The sequence below is a fragment of the Lissotriton helveticus genome, chromosome 7 (genome assembly GCF_964261635.1).
Source record: "Lissotriton helveticus chromosome 7, aLisHel1.1, whole genome shotgun sequence".
NCBI classification, from domain to species: domain Eukaryota; kingdom Metazoa; phylum Chordata; class Amphibia; order Caudata; family Salamandridae; genus Lissotriton; species Lissotriton helveticus.
Window position 1 is genome coordinate 1,598,976,131 of NC_136068.1, and position 19,205 is coordinate 1,598,995,335.

A 19,205-nucleotide genomic window follows, 5' to 3' on the forward strand; every position below is an offset into this window, starting at 1 on the left:
CATGTGCCGCATTATGCTGTGTAATTCCAGTGGCCCTGGTAAATAGCTGGGCAACTATGAACTTTCAAGCACACCCTGAATTAACACCTCCCATACATTCACAGAGATAGCAATTCTAGTTGCTGCCTGGGTCTCAATCCACCCCCTTCATTACTGCACACCATTTGTATTTACATCCATCACAATATTTGTATGTTCCCAGAAAATGTAGTCCCTGACTGATAAATCACAGGCGGGGAAGGGAACCTGTCCTTGGACAACAGCAATAATTAAATTGCGGAAGGAGGCTAAAGATCAACTTCGGATTTTCAAATTAAATTTTAAAACTCGCTCTGGTCTGCTGGGGGATTGGCAGGTTTTTACAAATAACATCAGCGGGCCTTTTAGACGGCGCCGCCGCCACATTCGAATGGAGTCATTAGGCAATACATTTATTTTGAAGCCAATTAACCTTTTGTCAGAGAAACGTCAGTGCCGTAATGATTTCAGCCGGGTAGGTCGGCCTCTAACTGAGGCACATAGGACAGTGATTAATTCGCCTGATAAGCGCGCAGACAGGGCGGACGGCCGCGGAATGACAATCCACCTTCGGTGGTATTCCGTCCTGCGTTTGCAGAGGAGCTTAGCCATTTAGGTAATTAAAGCTTCCATTTGGAAGCTTTCTGCAGGAAAGTGAAATTCAGGCCTTATAAATGGCCCCAGCTCACTACATGCGGGCACTTCCCTCGCTTGATTGACGGCCTGAAATCGGCCGGGCTTCCAGCTACTCATAACAAGCTTTTTTTTCCAACTTGACAAAGAAGCTCGCGAGTGGTGGGCGCGCGTGCGGCGGCAACAGTGAAAGCAGCTGCATCCGGTATTCCACTACCTCGGCAACTGGTTGATAAAAGCACCAATGACATTTCAACCGTCAAAGGCCACAGAGGCTTGCCTAAAGTTGTTTCACAAACTAGGTCAACATGTGAATTATCAAAGATCATCAACTCATCCATCCAAGAAGATTCTGTTCCTAGGCCACAACACTAGATACTGTCCAAGACAAAGACTTTCTATCCCTCCCCAAACAACAAACACTCTCAAACAACAAAAACAAAGAATTCAGTGTCTCTTTTCTGTTAGCTTCGGGACATCATGTCCTCAGCGATCAATATGATCCCTCTTGCGCACCTGAAAATTAGACTCTTACGGGAATAGCTACAAAAACAATAGATTAAAGCAAAAGAATTGTTCAAGGGCTTGGTGATCTTCACATAGGTATCATGAAAGCTCTAGCTTGGAGGTCCCAGACACCCACCTATCAGAGGACCTCATACTCTTACCTCAAATACCTCACTTCGTAATGACTTTGTATGCCTCGCTGGAGAGCTGGGGTGGTCGTCTACAGAATCTGCAAATTCAAGGAAAGTGGTCTTTGCTCCAAAAGAGCATGCATATCAATCACCTGAAGCTCAAATCCATCTAACTCAGTCTCCCAGTTTTCCTGCTAATGATAACAGAGTCTTCGGTGTTAGTTCGCACGGGCAATACCATCAGCGTGCAATGAAACATCCTTCACGAATAGGTGTTTGAGCAGTCGGCGCTAAATATGATCTTCTCGTTCTGGGGAAAACTGGCTCTAGATTTCTTTGCAACAAATAAAATCTGCAAATGCCAATCCTATGCAAGTTGTCTTCCACATCCAGGATCGTGAGGGAATTCCTTCCGACGCATGGTCTGGGATCTATGCTTAACCCCCCCTCCTCCCCCGATACCTTTAATACCAAAGGTTCTCAGCAACAGGAAAGCTGAGCGGTGTGGTCTCATCCTGATAGCCCTCCAGATGGCCAATGCAACATTGGTTCACAGAGTTTCTCCTGCTTCGGAATGCAACCACATTCACCTTCCAACATCCCATAAACATTTGATGATGAACTAAGGCCAGGTCCTTCATCCTGATCCGGCTTCTCTCCTCTTACGTGCATAGCTCCTAAACTCCATGAATTCAAAGATCTCAATATTTCTCAGGACTGCAGGTGTATGTTCTCCAAATATAGGTGGAAGTCATGTTAGACATATAAACTGTAATGGAAATGTTTCTGCCTATGGCGCCAGAAATGAAACCTACATCCTCTACTAGCATAATCTGTCAGATTACTACCATATCTCCCCTCGTTAGCTCAGGTACGGTTGGTACATGTGTCTGTTAAGGTACGGCTTGAAGCAATATCTCTTTAGATGCTCCTTACATTTTCTCTTTCTGCTCTTGCAGACTCAGTTCATGGAATAATTATTCAGACTTTTTTCCTCCAGTAAGCGCTTCGCAAATGCAATGTCGCCTTTTTTTAGCGCTCACTTGTACCAGGAGGGTAGAGGAGATAAAGGCTTTCTTAACTCCAGAACTTAATTGAGCCTCCGCAATTTATTACTTCTCAAAACCAATCCAAAGATTTATTCCCACGGTTCCTTCAAGTTTTGCCTCAATTTACCTATATTTCGGACTTTCTTCCAGAATCCAACATCACCAGCTGAGAGGCCTGTTCATACGCTATATGATATTTAAAATTCTACTTACATCGCGCTAAACAATTCATGAACCTGACCAACTGCTGGACTTAGAGGGACACACTCTTAAGGGTGCTCCAGTTACGATGGCAACCATCGCTCGCTGAATTTCAGCTGCAATCCAGTTCTGGAACTCAAAGGCTGGCAAGCCCCCATAGCGAAAATCAGTGTGCACTCAACTAGGGCAGTTTCCACCTCAACTACTTTGTTTGCGGCAGTGCCTCTGTAGAAGATATATGTCGGATTGCGACTTGGAAGAGTGTGCATATAATTCATGCATCATTATTACCTGGAATTGACACAGCGCAGTGATGCAGCGGTTGAACAGGTTTTACTACACCACCTATTTCAATAAGGGGAGCCTCTTTTGGTTCCATGTGTTTGCTTATGTATTTATGCAAATTTTAATGTATGATATCAATCTATATTTATATATTAATTTATGAAGTTGCATATGAATGTTATGTATATATTTTCTACGCACTATCCGCAAGTTGAGCTATTACTATAAGATATACAAACACAGTAACTGCTTGCTATTCTGATTCAAGCATGTGAAACTATGAAGGATCCAATACTTGAGTAGAAAATAAATTACTTACCTGTACCTGCAGTTCTCCAGTATCTTTCATTGATTCACATGCAATCCACCCTCCTCCCCGGAAAGGCATCCATTATAGCTTGGGATTATTTATGCCCACTTGTGCTTGAAAATCTGAGGGACTCAACCTCTGTTGGAAGTGGTTTTGCCTGATATAGTTATAGTTAAAGTTTGGTCCTTTAAAAAAAAAAAAAGGACATAGACTATCAAACTGACTTTTTCATTGCTTTTATAGACTATGATAGTGATGCATACTGCTTTATTATGGTACTATGGGGCTCCCACTTCGAATACTGGGAATAATTCAAGCATGTGAATTTATGAAAGATACCAATACTGGAGAACTGCAGTTACAGGTAAGTAACTTATTATCTTCCCTCTTCATCTACTATTTCTTCCACCCATCTTTCCCCATCTTCCCTCCTGCTGAGCCAAACCAACAATCAGCCGGCCTCTACTACTGCTTCCTACAGTTTGTGCTGTATTGCCAGCTGCAGTTGGCCTGCCGCATTCTGTGCCATATCAGAGTATTCTTTTCTCATTATTTTCAACTTATTGGACAATATGGTTGAACTATTAGCAACTGCAAGAGTTTATGTTCTAGTTCCACTATGTCATTTAACCAGCATTTCTTTTTGCAGGCTATAATATTCTGTGCTCTATCTCCGAGGACTGCTTTATACGCCTTCCAGAGTATCTCTGGAGAGTCAGCTGATTCATAATTTTCTTTAAAGTATAGTTCCAAATTAACTGTAGTCTCTGAAATGATTTTGGATCTTTCAGTTCACACACATTAAGTTTCCATTCTAGTTTCCCTTTCCCCGTTCTTTTCACATAATTACTGTTAGCGGCGAGTGATGTTAAATTCCTCTTGCCTAAAATTCTACCTTGCTTATTGGTTGAGCTTCCCCATTGGCTATAAACACATAGTCCAATCGGGAGGATACTTTGTGCCCCAGAAAAGTAAGAAAATTGTCAGTCATTGGGTTGTTTGAGTTTCCTAATATTTATGAGGCCCAATGCACGGGTAAATTGGACGAGATGTGTGCTATGCGATGAGTATGTTGGCTGAGCAGTCGTCTTATCTGATTTGGGTAATATTACATCATTGAAGTCCCTCCTAATTATATGCAGGTGAGAATCCGCTTCCAGTAGTACCCTCCCTTTTGTTTTCTGTACCATGTTTTGTAACATAGGATGGGCGTACCTGCTCAATAACTTAATGTCCTGCCTTCTCCATTGCCCCTGGACTTTAATAAGCAACCATTGGGATCTGTCCAGAATTTTAGTTTGGAATAGAGGATTCTTTTTTTGCGAGTGTGGCAACTCCCCTGGACCCTGTTGTGACCCGAAAGTGTACCAAGAACCTGTGGTGACCCCTGCCCAGCATTCTACAGTTAGTGCCCATGATGTGTATTTCCTTCAGGAGCATTCGAACATGGGTCTTGCCTTTTTAGATACTGGACCACCAGCCCTCTTTTAATTTTATTTCCTAATCTGTTCATATTCCATGACAGCACCTTACAGTTCATGTTCCCTATGTAGCATCTGAGTTACCAGATGTGAACGTTGCTTGCCAATCCCTGCATTCTGTTTCCTTGAGATGCCTCATTGTGCTAGCTAACTAAATAATTATCACAAAGATGTCGCAATTAAACCCTCCAATCTCCTTGTGGACATCATTCCCCCGCCCCACTTTTCCTTGTATCTAACTCTAGCATTAACGACAGACTAAAATTTTAACGGCTCACACCTTGGCCTAGGAAAGGCCTGTCGCCCTCCTCCACTCTTTTTTTTTCATGAATTTATTACTTCCAGCATTTGACCAGCGGTAGGACAAAGGGGTTTGGGGGCAGCATAAGCTGACCTCTGTGTAGACCTCTCCCCCTATCCATTTTGTGAAGTCTCATTCCATTTCCCGTGTTTTTGAAGTAAAGTATTACGTTCCATAATCACTCCTGAATGCACTTCAAATGAGTGGTTGTCCTATGGTCCATCTTCTACCCAGGGTCCTCCTATTGGATGGATGATTTTTTTTAATTGATTGTTCATCTATATCTTGCTTGTACCCTGCATCTGTAGAGTGATGTTGCATGTTAGTGTACCCCGGGACTGCCTTCTGCCCTGCTGTCCTCTTTGTGGAGGTTTCTGCTTCATAATCTGTTGTCTTCCATGCCCATTTCTGTTGACAGTGTGTTAACTAACTGGGCCCTTTTTGTCTGCCATTTTCGTGATGCCTTTCTATGTCTGTTGGATTTATTCCTCTCCCTGGCTTCAGCTGGATGAGCTCTGCTTTATTCCCAGGCTGTTCATGCCCCGCCCTGTGACAAAGCGGAGGCATTTTTTCCACTCAAGTCCAAGCCTCCTCTGGTGTGTCAAAGAAATGGGTTTTCCCTTTAAAAAGGATTTCGAGCCTAGCCGACAAGAGCAACCTGTATGTAATCCATCTGCCCAGAGCTTTTTTTTCACTTGGTCAAACGTTTTCCTCTGTATTTGGAACATTCATATGTAGTCCGGGAATATTAGTATTTTGTTTGTCATAAAGGATTTCTCCTCTGAACAGAGCCTCTCTAAGGATCTGGTCTACAGCTTAATGATTCTGAAAACAAGCTTAGGCCTTGCTAGTGAACTAGGTGGGGGGCTACGCTTTTAGTGCCCTATGGCCTTTCTCTATCACAAAATATGAGGAGAGGCTGTCTGTGGGTATTACAGTCATCAGTCATTTTTAGGTCTCGCCTGGTGTTAGCAGCGCGCATGCGTTGCTCTTGCCATGCGAGAGCCTTTTTTGAATCAATACGGATTCCAGAAGTGCACATGAACGGGCAGAAGATGAGCATGCTGGGACTGGATGCTTTACTCCCAGCCAGAGACGGACGCACTATATTTTTCACACTGGCGACAGCTTGTCTTCTCTTCGCTCCTCCCATCCTTCTTTCGCAGGTTTCGCTGGCAGACGTTGTTCAAGACCCTTTGTGCACAAATAAAGACGACTGCTGCCTTGTGTTTTCTTTGTTTGCTGGCGATGTCCGTGCTGCGTGGGTGCCGAGAGCCACCAGGAGCTTGTCAGATAGACAAGAGTGCAGGCCATTATGGCTTCCTAGCTACGCCAGCTAGTTTTGAACACACCGTTGGCAAGGAAGGGCAGCTGGTAGAGTTCTATCAGTGTGTGGTGCCTAAAAGACTACGGGGTTGAAAAATAAAAAGTTAAGGGGTTTAAAAAAAGTACTATGCTGAATTTGTGATTCTCTGCAGGAAACGCGAGCAGTCAACAAATGCTCCTCTCTTGCTGATTTCTATTACACTGCAAACAAACTTGCAGGATTTGAAAAGTCAGATGGATTATTTTCAAACTTTCTCAGCATTGCATAAATGACGGACTTCCTTCCCTGGCTGCATTGGGGCCTCCGAAAGGGGAAAGTGTGGGGGCTTAGACAGAATGCAGCACGTCCAAGATGGCATTAACCACCAAAAAGAGATGTTTTTATTTTCAGTGAAAGGTACCCATTTTTGATTTTCTTCCCTGAAAGTTTGTTCCAGCTCGTAAAACAAATTCGCTGTTTCAATAAGCAGATTTTAAACCTACACGCGCAGGCTTCGTGCAATTAATGGCGTACTCCTTTTATTCTACCTTATTTGAACTGGCCTCCCCCTCGATGTCAATTGTTGGCTCATTCTGTGTTACCCTGTGAGGCTGCAGCGAGGTCCACCTTCAGACTGACAGCAGTCTTGCAGAACAGTCAGTTAGATATTTCTCATGTGGGAATATCACATGCGTACGTTTCCATTTATTAGAAATGCAAAAGTGAGCAAACTTTTTTGCTTGTACAGGTGCGATATATAAAGTGACCCATTCATGGTTGTTCTTCGTACTTTATGAATATCATTTTTAATCTCTCCTGCATGGGTGAAGGGTGCAGTTTGTATTTAAAATAATGAATGACTATCTCCACCCTGTACTTGATATAGTTAAACGAGCCATATGTTTTTGATCTGGAGTCAAAGCGCACCTCTCACTACATCAGGCCGTTCAATAGGGAACTTAACTGAGAAAACAAGCAACCACCAACTGAAAGACATCACTGACGAGGTGGGGTGGGAGTCGGGTGACTGGGCGGCGATGGCTCGTTAGCCTGCAGACTGCGAAGATGGGCGTTGCCTTTCTTATTCAGTGTTTTTGTAATCTGTGATCAGTCTAGGATGGAGTAGGATGTATACCGTTTTCTGTTGGAAAACGAGATTATGTGGCAAAGGATGATGTTTGTCTCAAAGTATGCAACATTTACTAAAGCCACAAACAAACTCGCGTAGAGTTAAAAATAACCTTCTCTGAAATATTTTTGCACTGCTGATCTACAAAAATAGCCACACGGGGGCGGCATCAACAGCCAGTTTTGTATTTCTCAGTGGGAAAGCCCTAGCTGCCTATTTTAGCAGGGACACGAGTTGCCTTTAAAAGCAAAGGAACATTTCATATTTCACAATTTTACCGCTAACAATTTATGGCCAATTGAGTTTACCAACCTTCTAACAGGAAAAAACACCTTTGAAAGTACTCTGTCGATGAAAACCTCAAATTCAAATCTCAAATTTTATTAAACGTGCTTAGTTAATGAAAACCACTGCATATAAAAAGAGCACAATTAAAGTTAGTCTTAAAAATACAATTAAAAAGACATCTTGAGAACTCCTAAAGAGATATTATCTTACTACTGGTGCTAACAACAATTTTACACACAGGACATAAAATTCATTTGGAAGGGCATCTTAGAAACATAACTTGTTTTAGTTGCCCCTGTTGAAACATGCTATAACTGCTTGACGGAAAGTTCACACTCCCAGTGAATTGTAAGAATACTGTAGAAAATGTCGTTGCTGTGTCAGGAATACTGGGTAAATGCAAATAATGTGCGTAAATGTTTTGGGAGCTTTATTACAGTCTCTGCAGGATTTATTATTTCCTTTTTAAAGATATTTTGTAGGAAGTATCAGTGGTGGGAAATCTCCCAAATGAAAGCGCATTATTTTAATTTTTCATGGAGTGAAGAACTAGAACTTAGGTTTTTCTGCTACTCTAAGGTTTTATAGGATTGGATGGTAATCTATGAGTGAGCACGCTTTGAGAAGGTGTGTTATCCTCCAAAAGCGAAAGCTCACACATACTTTTTTTTACATGTTTCCTAAAGACGTGAAATAACGTTGGCAGTTCCCATAGCTTTTTTATTTGTAGGGACTCTTCTAGACCGTAGATAGTCACTGAATGGGCCCATGTTTGTAGATAATTCAATCCAGATTCTTTGGTCTGAGTCTTCCTTGGCTTCTCTTAGCTTGAGACAGAGTTTGACAAAGCCACCTAGTCTTGCTTGCTTTTTGCTTCACGAGCCCCGACTCCAGTCTGACTTGGCGCAGCATTCTGGGGCATCATAACAAGCATTGAAAATGCAATAGGTCTCGCCTTTGATTAAGTTAAAGCCATTTGCTTTGCTAATGGTATCGTATGGCAAAGCAAATGGCTTTAACTTAATGAAAGGCGAGACCTATTGCATTTTTTTTTTTTTTTTTTTAATTTTTTTTTTAAACCTTTATTGAACAATGAAAGCTCACAAATACTGGCCTACAACCCCACGGGCTGGCCAGAACAGAATGGTCAAATAACCAGCATACAAAAAGAAGATCTGCACAGGATATAACATCAGGAGCACTGGTGAAGCAATAAAAACCGTCGAGCGTTCAGTAAGAGCAGGATAATAAAGGTTAATTTTCTAGCACGGGGAGGGGACCAAAGGAATAACGGGCCGTCTATGAGAATACAAGGGAGGGACCGCGGCAAGCCGCCATTTTATAAACACAACGTAAGAAAATGAAGCCATATAATCAAATCTAGCAAAGGACAGAAACAGAATCAGACCATCAAATAGCGACAGTGGCAACAGTCAATCGCGCTCACTCACCTCCGCCCCTACCCGAACAAAGAAGACGTGGTCAAAGAGCCCCATCACAAAGACTATACAATACGCACCCCAACGAAAAAGGGGGACCTCCATAAAGGAGGAAGGGAAAGAGGGAGAAAAAGACAACAAAAGGAACACCCGCCAGACCATGCACCCCCAGGGGGAAAAACAGGACAATAAAACCGGCATGCGATGTAACAGAAACACGATACCAGAATAGGCAGCGAACCACAATCAGCCACACACCGGAAGAAGGACAGAAAACCCCCGGGGGAGATACGAGGTGACAGAGTCCCGAAAAAGTGAATACACAAGAGCCATAGAACAAAAAAGGGAAAATAAGGGGGGAAAAAGACCCCCCGACACAAACAGACCCCCCCCACCCACCCCTAAGCCCACCCTGCACCCCTGCAGAAGGCTACGGCCTACCCCCCCCGCAGCGTGCCTGTCGCCCTAAATAGAACCCGAAATATAGTGGAGCAAGAAAAGTTGGAATTAAAAGACAATAAAAAGGGGGGGGGGGAAGGAAGGGAAGGAAAGAAGGGAGTAAAGACAAACAAACATACACACGGGGGAGGGCCAAAGACAGGAGTAAACGCACCCATCCACCCGCCCGGGTTAAAGGTCCAAGTCCTCGGGAAGCCAAAGAGTATCAGGCCAAAGTCCAGGAGCATTAACCAATTACACAGAACCATATCAGGACACAGAGATCATCCAAACCGTTCATGAGCTACCGCATATAAGAGTCAGTTTTCATCAGCCCTGACCCTTTTTATCCAAAGCAGTAAGGGTCCGATCCAACGAGGACCCTGCCAGAAAGAACAGAAGGCAGGCAGCAGGAGAGTCCAACGGGAGTCCAAAAAAGTCGCAGGAAGAAAAGCACGGAAGATCCAGGAAAATCACAGGATGTAGCAAACGATGCAGGCACAGTTCCAAGGATATATCCATAAAAACCGACCCATCCGGGCCGGCACAGGAGACGTCATCGGGCAGTGGTGATTGAGAGGGACCAGGAGAATCATGAAAGTCCGGCAAAACAAAATCCAGCTCCCGGGCCAAGGGCAGAGGAGGCAGCACAGGAGGAGAAGGCGCCATCAGGTTGCGCACCTCCGGGGCGGCAGCCGGGGCCGAGTCCGCCAGGAGAGTACCAGCCACACCCCGCGATATCAATGCCTCATCCGGTCGTGGGGGCCCGGGAGGCCCGCAGTGAGGATCCGTCTGCAGAGCCAGGAGTGGCACGGCCACCGAGAGCCGCCAGGATAGCAGGACGTTTAAGATCCCCTTAAGTACAGGAAAACCTTCACAGTATCCGACACCCGGGCCTTGCGGCGGGCCCCCAGTGCTCGTCCGGGCCCGGCCCAAACAAATGGGGTTGGTCGCCATCTTGAGAGCCCGAACAGGCCGCGCGGCCAACAACCTCCGCCGGGGCGGCAGTCAAGCAGATGAAGTCCCGCCGACAGGCAGAAGAACACCCCGGACAGGAAGGGGGGCCACCAGAAGAAGGGGATTCGCCGGCCCCCCAATGTCGCCAGTCCCATTCTCCGAGTCCGGGCGGCAAAGAACAAAATGGCCGGACCGGAGAACAAAGGGGGAGGAAGCTGAACACACGAAGAACCCCAATAATGAAGGGCAGCGTCACCATCCAAGGCTGCCGCCACACAGGAGTCTCTCAGCCAGGAACCTCCGGCTCACACGAACAGCGGCCCTCCAATCACCTCCAGCGCGCCCCGAAGGGCAAGCCCGCAGGCTGCATCCGGCCCAGGAGCCGGGACGAAGAACCAGGCCAGTCCGCTTTCGAGTCCCGGGAATGGTCGGGGGCACTGCACCGGACCCACAGCAGCCAGGACAACCGGAACAAGTGGTAAGTGCCTGCAGTGCGTCGTAGTAGTACCACACAGCAAGGAGGGCTTCCCGGGGCAGGATAAATGCAGGATAAATGTGAAAAACACAGGCGGGCGAACGGAGCCGAGCTAAAGCGCGGCCATCTCGGTCGCGAGCTAGGCTCCTCCCCCCCCTATTGCATTTTTAATGTTATAAAGTCTGCCAAGTTTTTAACTTCTGTTCCTTCTGGGAATCCAATAAATAGCAGATTATTGGCAGTGATCGGTTTTGCGCATGTTCTATTCTCATAGCCATCTCCTTAAAAGTAGCAGTAATGCAGGTGACAGTCCCCTTTAGGTCTGTGACTGTATTTTCTAGCTCCAAGATCTGCTGTTCAACCTTGGTGACTCTTTCAGCGTGACCTCCTTACCAATTTTACCAATCTTGCCTTCCAGAGCTTCCCTCAAACTTCTCCATGTAAGGTAGTATCCATATCGGAGGGAAGGGCCCCTCCCACCCCCTGCCTCCACTGACTGGTTAACTGCGTTATAGCTTTTTGTGTATCGATTTTTCTCTGCTTGGTGATTCCTTGTCCTCGACCATTTAAGTAGTGTGGCGCAAGAGTCCGTGCCACCAGTGCATCAGGCAGTATCCTTTGGACCAGCTTTGGGCAAGTTTATCCTCACCTGTTCCACCAAGATTTAAACTTCTACAGTGCGGCTATCTTTTCCTATGTGTAGCTTAGTTAGCAGTGTTCGTCTTCCTCTTAGTACTACGTCCGTAACCCAGGCAGCTTAATCTCCCATCCATGGGAAATAGCATGAGTGGGTCACAGTTATTTATCTATTGGCCCTTTGTACCTTAGGAGATACTCGGGGTGTTGGGTTTGATCGATACTTCAACTGTCCTGGCCGGCCAACTGCTAGACATGAATCTTATAGTTCAACTGCTGCATTCTGGCTGATCCGTATCCCTGAAATGAAAAATACATTTGTAAAGCTCACTACTACTCTGGGGTGTCTTGGCGCTAAAGCCCTGGAGATAAAACACAATCTAATGGAAAAATTAGTGATTCTGTTGGAGCACCTACTCCAACTGTTTAAAAGCCATGTTTTAAGCGCTTTCTGGAAGTAGAACAATCCTGTTCTTTCTTTGAGATGATGAGTTCCAGAGCCTGTCAGTGCATGTGATAGAGCTCCTGCCCCCAGTTAGATCTTTTAAATTTGGGAACTATTAGATTGCAAGCGGACGATGATCTAAGTGACCTGAAGAGAATATACCATTGGAAATGACGTTTCAGATATTGAGGTTCCACATTATGCATGGCCTTGAAGGCAGTGCAGAGAGATTTAAAGTCTATGAGATTTTTGCATGGGCAGCCAGTGTAACTGGACAAGGCCCTGGGAAGCAGATTGAAATTTAGGACTTCCCTGCTACATTCTGAAGAATTGGCATTTTTAGTAGGCCTCTTTTAATGTTGGCAAACAGTCCATTTCAGTAATCTATTCTTGAGATGCTGAGGGTAGAAAGTACAGTTTTCCGCAGCTCGTGCGGAATAAGAAGTAGTACTTTCCTTAATGTCTTAGAGGTAAAAGTGTCTATATGCCCCTCAAAGGGTAGATTGCTGTCAGACAACTCCTATGTTTTTGGCCTTGGAGACAGGAGTAGAAGGGGTTCCAAAATCCTGCATCCACCAGTTGGGATACCAGAAGTCAGTGTTCCTTTCAAATATTAGTACCTCTGATTTTCCTGTGTTTAGTTTAAGGAAATATTGCAACGTTTCCTGGTCTGCAACAATCCGTCGTGGAATCTGAAGGCAGTATCGCCGCGATCTGGGTGTCATCAGTGTAGGACACTACTGCAAACGCGAAAGATTTAATGAGGTCAGCCAAGAGAGTCACATACTGGTTGAAAAGTGAAGGACTCAGCGATGAGCCCTGTGGCACCCCTCATGGTAAGGTAAAAAGGTGGGGAGGGGGTGGGGTGTGTGTAGTGAATTGAACTCAACTCATCCAAGGTGACAAACTGCTCTTAGTCTGAGAGAAAAGACTTCAGAAAATGAATGGACTTACCCCTGATCCCTAAAGAGGATAAACTGCCTAAAAGAATGCAGTGTTTGTAGGAGAGTGGGGTCTGCAATCCTATGGTCACCCCAGATTTTTGCTTTTTGCTTCACTGGTTTACGACTTTCCCTGGCTGTGGGCCTGCTAATCAGACCCACAGCCTAGCTGTTCTCTCTCTAAATTGACAAACATGTACTTTAGGTGCATTTACCATTTGGTACTGGGCCACCTTATCAGTCCCTGTACCCAGGGCATAGGTGTACCCAGGGCATACTAGGGGCTGAAGCATGTATTATGCCACCCCTGGCTAGCCATCTAAATCTGACACAACTGGCTGCATGACAGCTGGGGCAAGGCGGTGTAAACACCCTTTGCTGTAGATATAGTATACCTATATCTAACCCTAAAATGGACACATATATTCCTATCAGTCACTCCTATGGAAGGCCTTATCAATCCTGAAGGCAGAGTGCTTGGAATTATGTGAGATGGTGCTCTGGCATGAGCTGAGCCCGTTTGCAGCTTGCGGAACCAAGTCCTAATAGCTGTTCCATGATAACGCTATACCATATACTCTTAAGTGCATTATCAACCTCGCGGTTAAATGCTAACTCTGGTATAACATTATCAAACCATGTCGAGTAAGGTGTCATACGAATTGGAATACTACCCCCTCGCCAATTCTGGCGACGGGGGTAGCATTCCACCCTTCTAGAGGGACACGACATGTATGTAACTGTAAAACCCGGTTAAAGTTAACTCGAGCCTCAGCATCACAAAATGGATGCTGCCACCACAGACACAAGTCTGACCTCCTGCTGCTGGGAGTCCTTCCAGCGAGGATGGCCTGGACAAAGGGTTTCCTGCCTTGGGAGGTGCTAGCACCACCCCAGACAGGATTTTGTGTATTGAGGTAGGGAGGCCTGAAAGGAATGAGACATGCCTGGGGCACACAAGGTGCCCTGTGCATACACCGGTTCAAACCAGTTGCTGGGGCATCCCTGCCCCAGCTCTGGCGGGAAACCGGACAAAGGATAGGGGGTGTAACCACCCCCCTTCCTGGTCCCACCCAGGGGAGGGACCTAGTCAGTAGTTCAGCCCCCTTTAGGAGAATAAAGGTAGGAGCTGGTCCCATTCCAAATTAGATTATCCTGAACTATTCAACAAGAAGAAACTCTGGCCTTCGACGTTCTGCTCCACAGAAGACTGAAGAATCTCCCTTGTGGACAAGGAGTGTCCGCCCTGCAACTGCAGGCACCATCAAGCGTCCAGCGGCTTCACTTTGTCGTCTTCCCTCGAGGATCCAGACTTCAGAGCCCGACGAGACCCGGATTCCCAGACCTCTCCGACCTCTACCTACATCTGCAGCAAAGCTGAGACCCGTGGGTGAGACGAGACACGTGGGACCGGCCATCTTGAACGAACCTGCACTTCGCTTCCAGCACGACTCCCGAGGTAAACTCGACCAAGTGCTTTGGGGACTGAGAAGCCCCAACCCCGAGCAGCCCCTGCACCGAAGATCAGCCCTCCAGCTTCCACGAGCTCTGCGTGGGGCCCTTCTGCTTGTTTGCTGCTCGACGCATTGTCTGGTCACTTGCCGGCTGGCTAGTGGCCTCCTAGACGACGAACCTTTGAATCTTCACTGCTGGTCTGGTTGCTCCAGACTGGCCCTTGCTCCCTTCCAAAAGAGGGGCACCCCGGACTCTCCTAGTCCGCACCAGACGCTTTCTTCACTCACCGCGTGGGTTGCCTTTGCCAAGGCCTGTTGAGTCCAAGCCCGGATCCGACACCGCCGACAGCGAGAGCCTGCGTGGGACAGCTCGTGCCTCCATCCTGGTCGTCGAAGACACCTCCTGGTCCACGTGGCTGCAGAGTCAAGCGTCCACTCTTCACCTGATCGCGACGACGACATCTGGTTCCTTCCTGGTTCCACTCCAGTCACTGGCTAGTGACTGTGAACATTGTCCCCTCTGCTTTCAGGTCTCCTTCTTCAACAATCCACCCTTGGATTGCACCGGACATCTTCCTCCTGGTCGCCTGCAGCATCTTTTCTTTCAGGCTCCATTGACTTCAACGCGAGAACCCGACGCACTTTGACACCTATGCACCCGCGGCCTGTGGGTGAGGTAACAAGAGCATTTCGGTGCTCAAGGGTAGTTTAACTGTCCTAGTGTCCAGTTCCACAGTCGTTTTAGTCCTATCAAGTCAGGATTGTCCGTACTCACCTTTAACTTGAACTATACTGTCCATAGACGTTGTTACGCATCTCGCGTGTGAGTTCACACTCTGCACACGCGTTCCGTGGGCCTCCTATTACCTACCTGAAGTTTGTATAGCGTGGTCCCACCGATCCTACAGCCTCTGGACAGCTCCATTCCTTTTACTGACTCTCACATTCCACTTACTTAGTATATGGTTTGTCGTGCCCCTAGGGCACCCTTGTAATTTTGTGCAACTTGTAGTATTTTTCGTACGAGATTGTCATGTGCTTAGCCCTCTGACCTCATAAAGAGTTCAGAGGTGTTGTTGTTAATAAATATACTGTTTATTTTCATAACAACCTGTGTGGTGTTCTTTCACTTGGTATTCAAGGGGTTATATTGTGGTAAAACAGCTGGCTTCACATGCCAAAAGAGTTTAGCCTAAGACTGCTTTGTCCATGCTACCATTAGGATAGCTGGTCTATAAGGTTGACTTACAACCAATCACCATAAGGGTTGTTTGGACTGATACAAGGTGATCACTAGAACTAGTGAGCATCATATATCAGGCCAACTTCTCACAGTGTTTTACTGTGTTGAAAACTGCAGAGATGTCTAATAGTGTCAGGACCAAGACATTACAAATCACTTAATCTGAAGTGTGATTTTTAGGCTCAGAAGCGTTGGTTTTATGCATAAAGTCCCTTGCTTGCATTCTCGTTCTACGGGGCTTGGAGTTGTCCTTCTCTGCCACCCAGTCACCTCTTTTGGCAAGGACCCTCCTGTATGTAGCTCAGCATGGCCACCACACTGCTCCCGCCTCTAGGGCCTCCGATTGCAGGGGCACTGCGACTTAACCAGTTGATTCCTCTGTTGGCACCCCAAGCCTAGCCCTGGGACATCCTGCACATCAGTACATCTCAGCTAAAGAACTTAGATTCTCGCTCTGACATGCATCCGGCACCCAATGACAAACCACTCCACTGTCCCCTCATAGGATCTGGTGCCTGCCCAAAGCCTCCTGTGTCAGCATTTAGTCCTCTTTCCAGTATCAGCCTCCGGAGAGGCCAGGGTACCCACGTTGATCTTGCTAGTTTGTTTTTGGCATTTGAAGCCTCAGCCTCTGTCATCTTAAGTGCCTGCAGGCCGATTCCCGAGCAGGCCCCAGAGGCGCAGATTGCAGCGCAGTGCGCTTACAAAAGTCCTACGAACTCCTAAACGCATGCCCTAGCCTGTTGTCTGAAGTATTACAGGCATACCTCCCTTCGATGCACTTCACCGGACACAATAGTCTTTGGATTGATGAGTGAGTAAGACGGAGCTCACACTGCAGGGTCTAGCCAGCCATCTTGCTAGCCATGTGCCCCCCACTCCATACCACCCATCCATCCACCCTCCAGCAACTATATTCTGATGGTTCGGATATATGAGAAGGAGCTTGGTTTTCTTTGGTTTAAGCACCAACGTATTGTCCCTCAATCATGCTTAGTTTGTTAATGGATTTTTGAAGGAACCGAAGTGTGAGACGTTTCACTGCCAAATCAAGATTTTAAACAAGCTGTCTCCATTGACCTCGCTCCTGTAAAAATCTGCCTCTGACCCCTCTTAAGCCTCTTAACATCTGTTAGAAGTAATTACTCTAACTATATTTATATGCGCAACATCTTGATGACTGACCTACTGGATTGTACTCTAGTTGCCTATTTCTGTTGCTGTTTGTGATGCTGGATTTTTCACCTTCCCTAAACACCTGAACAATTTAATCTGTGTTAAGTTTATAGACTTGAGCTAGTGAGGCATGTTTGGGATTCTCCTTAGAGCTGGGAAGTTCTGAGCAGGTGCAGAGCAGTAATTGGTGCATTGGCCTAGGTGTACAAGGAGTACCTCATTTATAGATTTATTTTACTGTTGACTTGAAGTCAGGATGGCCATTTTCCTTGTATTAGAGATCAAGTTACCTTTATATGCCACTGCTCCTGAGAGCTCCTTGAAGACTATATTTGAAGTCTGGTACATTGGGTGACCAACTGAATCTGTCACAATGGTCCTGGACAAAGATCTTGTTCCTATGCTTGTGTGGCTGGTTGTGGTTGCAGTCCTGTTTTGCTAGACATTTGTCCATGTATGCAGCCCCTTTACTGTAGAACCATAACCTTGTATGTGAACCCCTGCCTAAAAGTAATGGTGAAGACGTACCCTCAGCAGAATCCTGTCTCCTCTTTTAAGTTATTTCTAATTTCTACAGACATTTATGGATACCATGGAAAGCGCATCATTCCTTTCTTGAAGATTACAATGGCACTTCAGCGACTGATCGCACCAGCCAAGAGACTTCTGGAGATGGGTCTCCGTGTTGGACCCTTCCCCTTGCACTGCTACCAGGCTTATGAGGCCAACATCGACTTTGAAATCAGGTAGAAAGCCCTGGTGGCCTCACACGTGCATTTCTGGGGTCACACTGGAGGGTATGCCAGTTCAGTAAAACACATGGGCTGGTGCTTCCATCTTAGTTTAATATTTGTCTGTATGTGGCATGTATTTCCTTTTGAACAAAATAAAAGGCTAACACGGCAGATTTTCTCCCTTGAGATGCAGAAGTCTCCAGCAGGGCACCCAAAGAAGGATCCCATGTGGCAGGTATCACTTCTGCAGTGAGTACAATATGGGTCAGTACTGGGCAGGTGTTCCTTCCTGAACACAGTAGGAGCTGGTGTTCGTCCTGTATACAATTTGAGTCCTTATTGAATAGAGGTTCCATCCTGAGAACTATATGGATCTCTATACAACTGGTGTCCCCTTCTAAATGCAGTATAGTTCCTTATGGGGCAAGTGTTCCTCCTAATCGCAATGTAACCCTCTATGTTGCAGGCATGGATTTTTTAACATAAGAGCATTCCCATGGGGCACTGAAAAAAAGGCTAGCACTCGCCATCTTGAACACAGTATTGATCCCTATGGGGCAAGGGTTCGCCCTTGATTGATCAGTGTATAGGTTCCCTCTTGGATAACTTTCCTTACTTGACCCCTAATCCATTCATAAGTGAAGATGTTTTCTCTCAATCATAGTTTGTTTCTATGTGGCAGGTATTCCATCTTATCTGACATGGTATAGATCTCTATAGTGTGTGTTTCCTCTAATCTGGGCAATCTAGATCTATCAGCTGCTATGTTTTTTGTTCATGAATTCATTTTCATGCTCTTTTTTGGCTTGGTGTTTTGCAGGTTTATGGTGGACAGTGACGTTGTTGGATGTAACTGGATCGAACTTCCCGCGGGCAAGTACCGACTGCGAGAAGAGGTATCCTACGGTGACCACTCCAAAGATAACCCAGGCAAGGTAAGTTAGAGGCATGTGTATGTTTGTATTTGTTTACTATTATGTAGGCATGTATGTGTCAGAATTCAAGCATGATTTTGTGTGTAGTATACATGTGGGGGTTGATGTGTTTAATTGTTAAAAGGGTCATTCAGTGCATTGAAGAATTCTCTTTACTCTGCCATGCATCTCTGCCATTCATCAACAATCGCCCTTTTAGAATGTTGCTTTGTTTGATGACGTCTGCTGGTATTTTTGGATGTATTGGGAATCCATCCACTGGATGGTTAGCACCTTTTAAAGAATGCTGTGTGCACAGAAATACCTAGAAGTATGCATGTATGTGAGTCTTTGGGCAGGCATGCTTATTTTTTATCGACATGTGTTTCCATATGCCTGTAATGCTAATAAGACATAGGTCTTCTGAGTTAGTGTGTTTATTCCATGATAAAACATGTATTTATGTATACATCTAAGTACTGTGTATTTCTGTGTTACCAGCTTGCTTCTCCGTCTTTTTGGTTTGGGACCAAGTAGTGTATTTGTAGGCAGTAGTTGTAGCCTTATCATTGGTTTTAGTCTTTAGCAATGCCTGTAGGTTTGCCTTTTCATGGTCTAGCTATGGGTGCTTGTGTTCTACTGTAAATTATAATGTATCCAAAAGTGTCAATGTTCTAATTTGGACGGTATCTTGTCAACTATGTACCTTTACTT

At 45.7% G+C, this 19,205-nt stretch overlaps 1 protein-coding gene across 2 annotated transcripts in view; it reads left to right on the forward strand.

The window, feature by feature from the left end:
• Positions 1–19,205, forward strand: part of POLD1 (DNA polymerase delta 1, catalytic subunit) — a 493,173-nt gene that overhangs the window by 67,288 nt on the left and 406,680 nt on the right. For both annotated transcript variants that reach the window (XM_078655207.1, XM_078655208.1), the window contains exons 6-7: positions 17,421–17,589; positions 18,398–18,512. In XM_078655207.1, the coding sequence (XP_078511333.1) occupies positions 17,421–17,589; positions 18,398–18,512 (284 nt within the window). The remainder of the gene's footprint in view (positions 1–17,420; positions 17,590–18,397; positions 18,513–19,205) is intronic.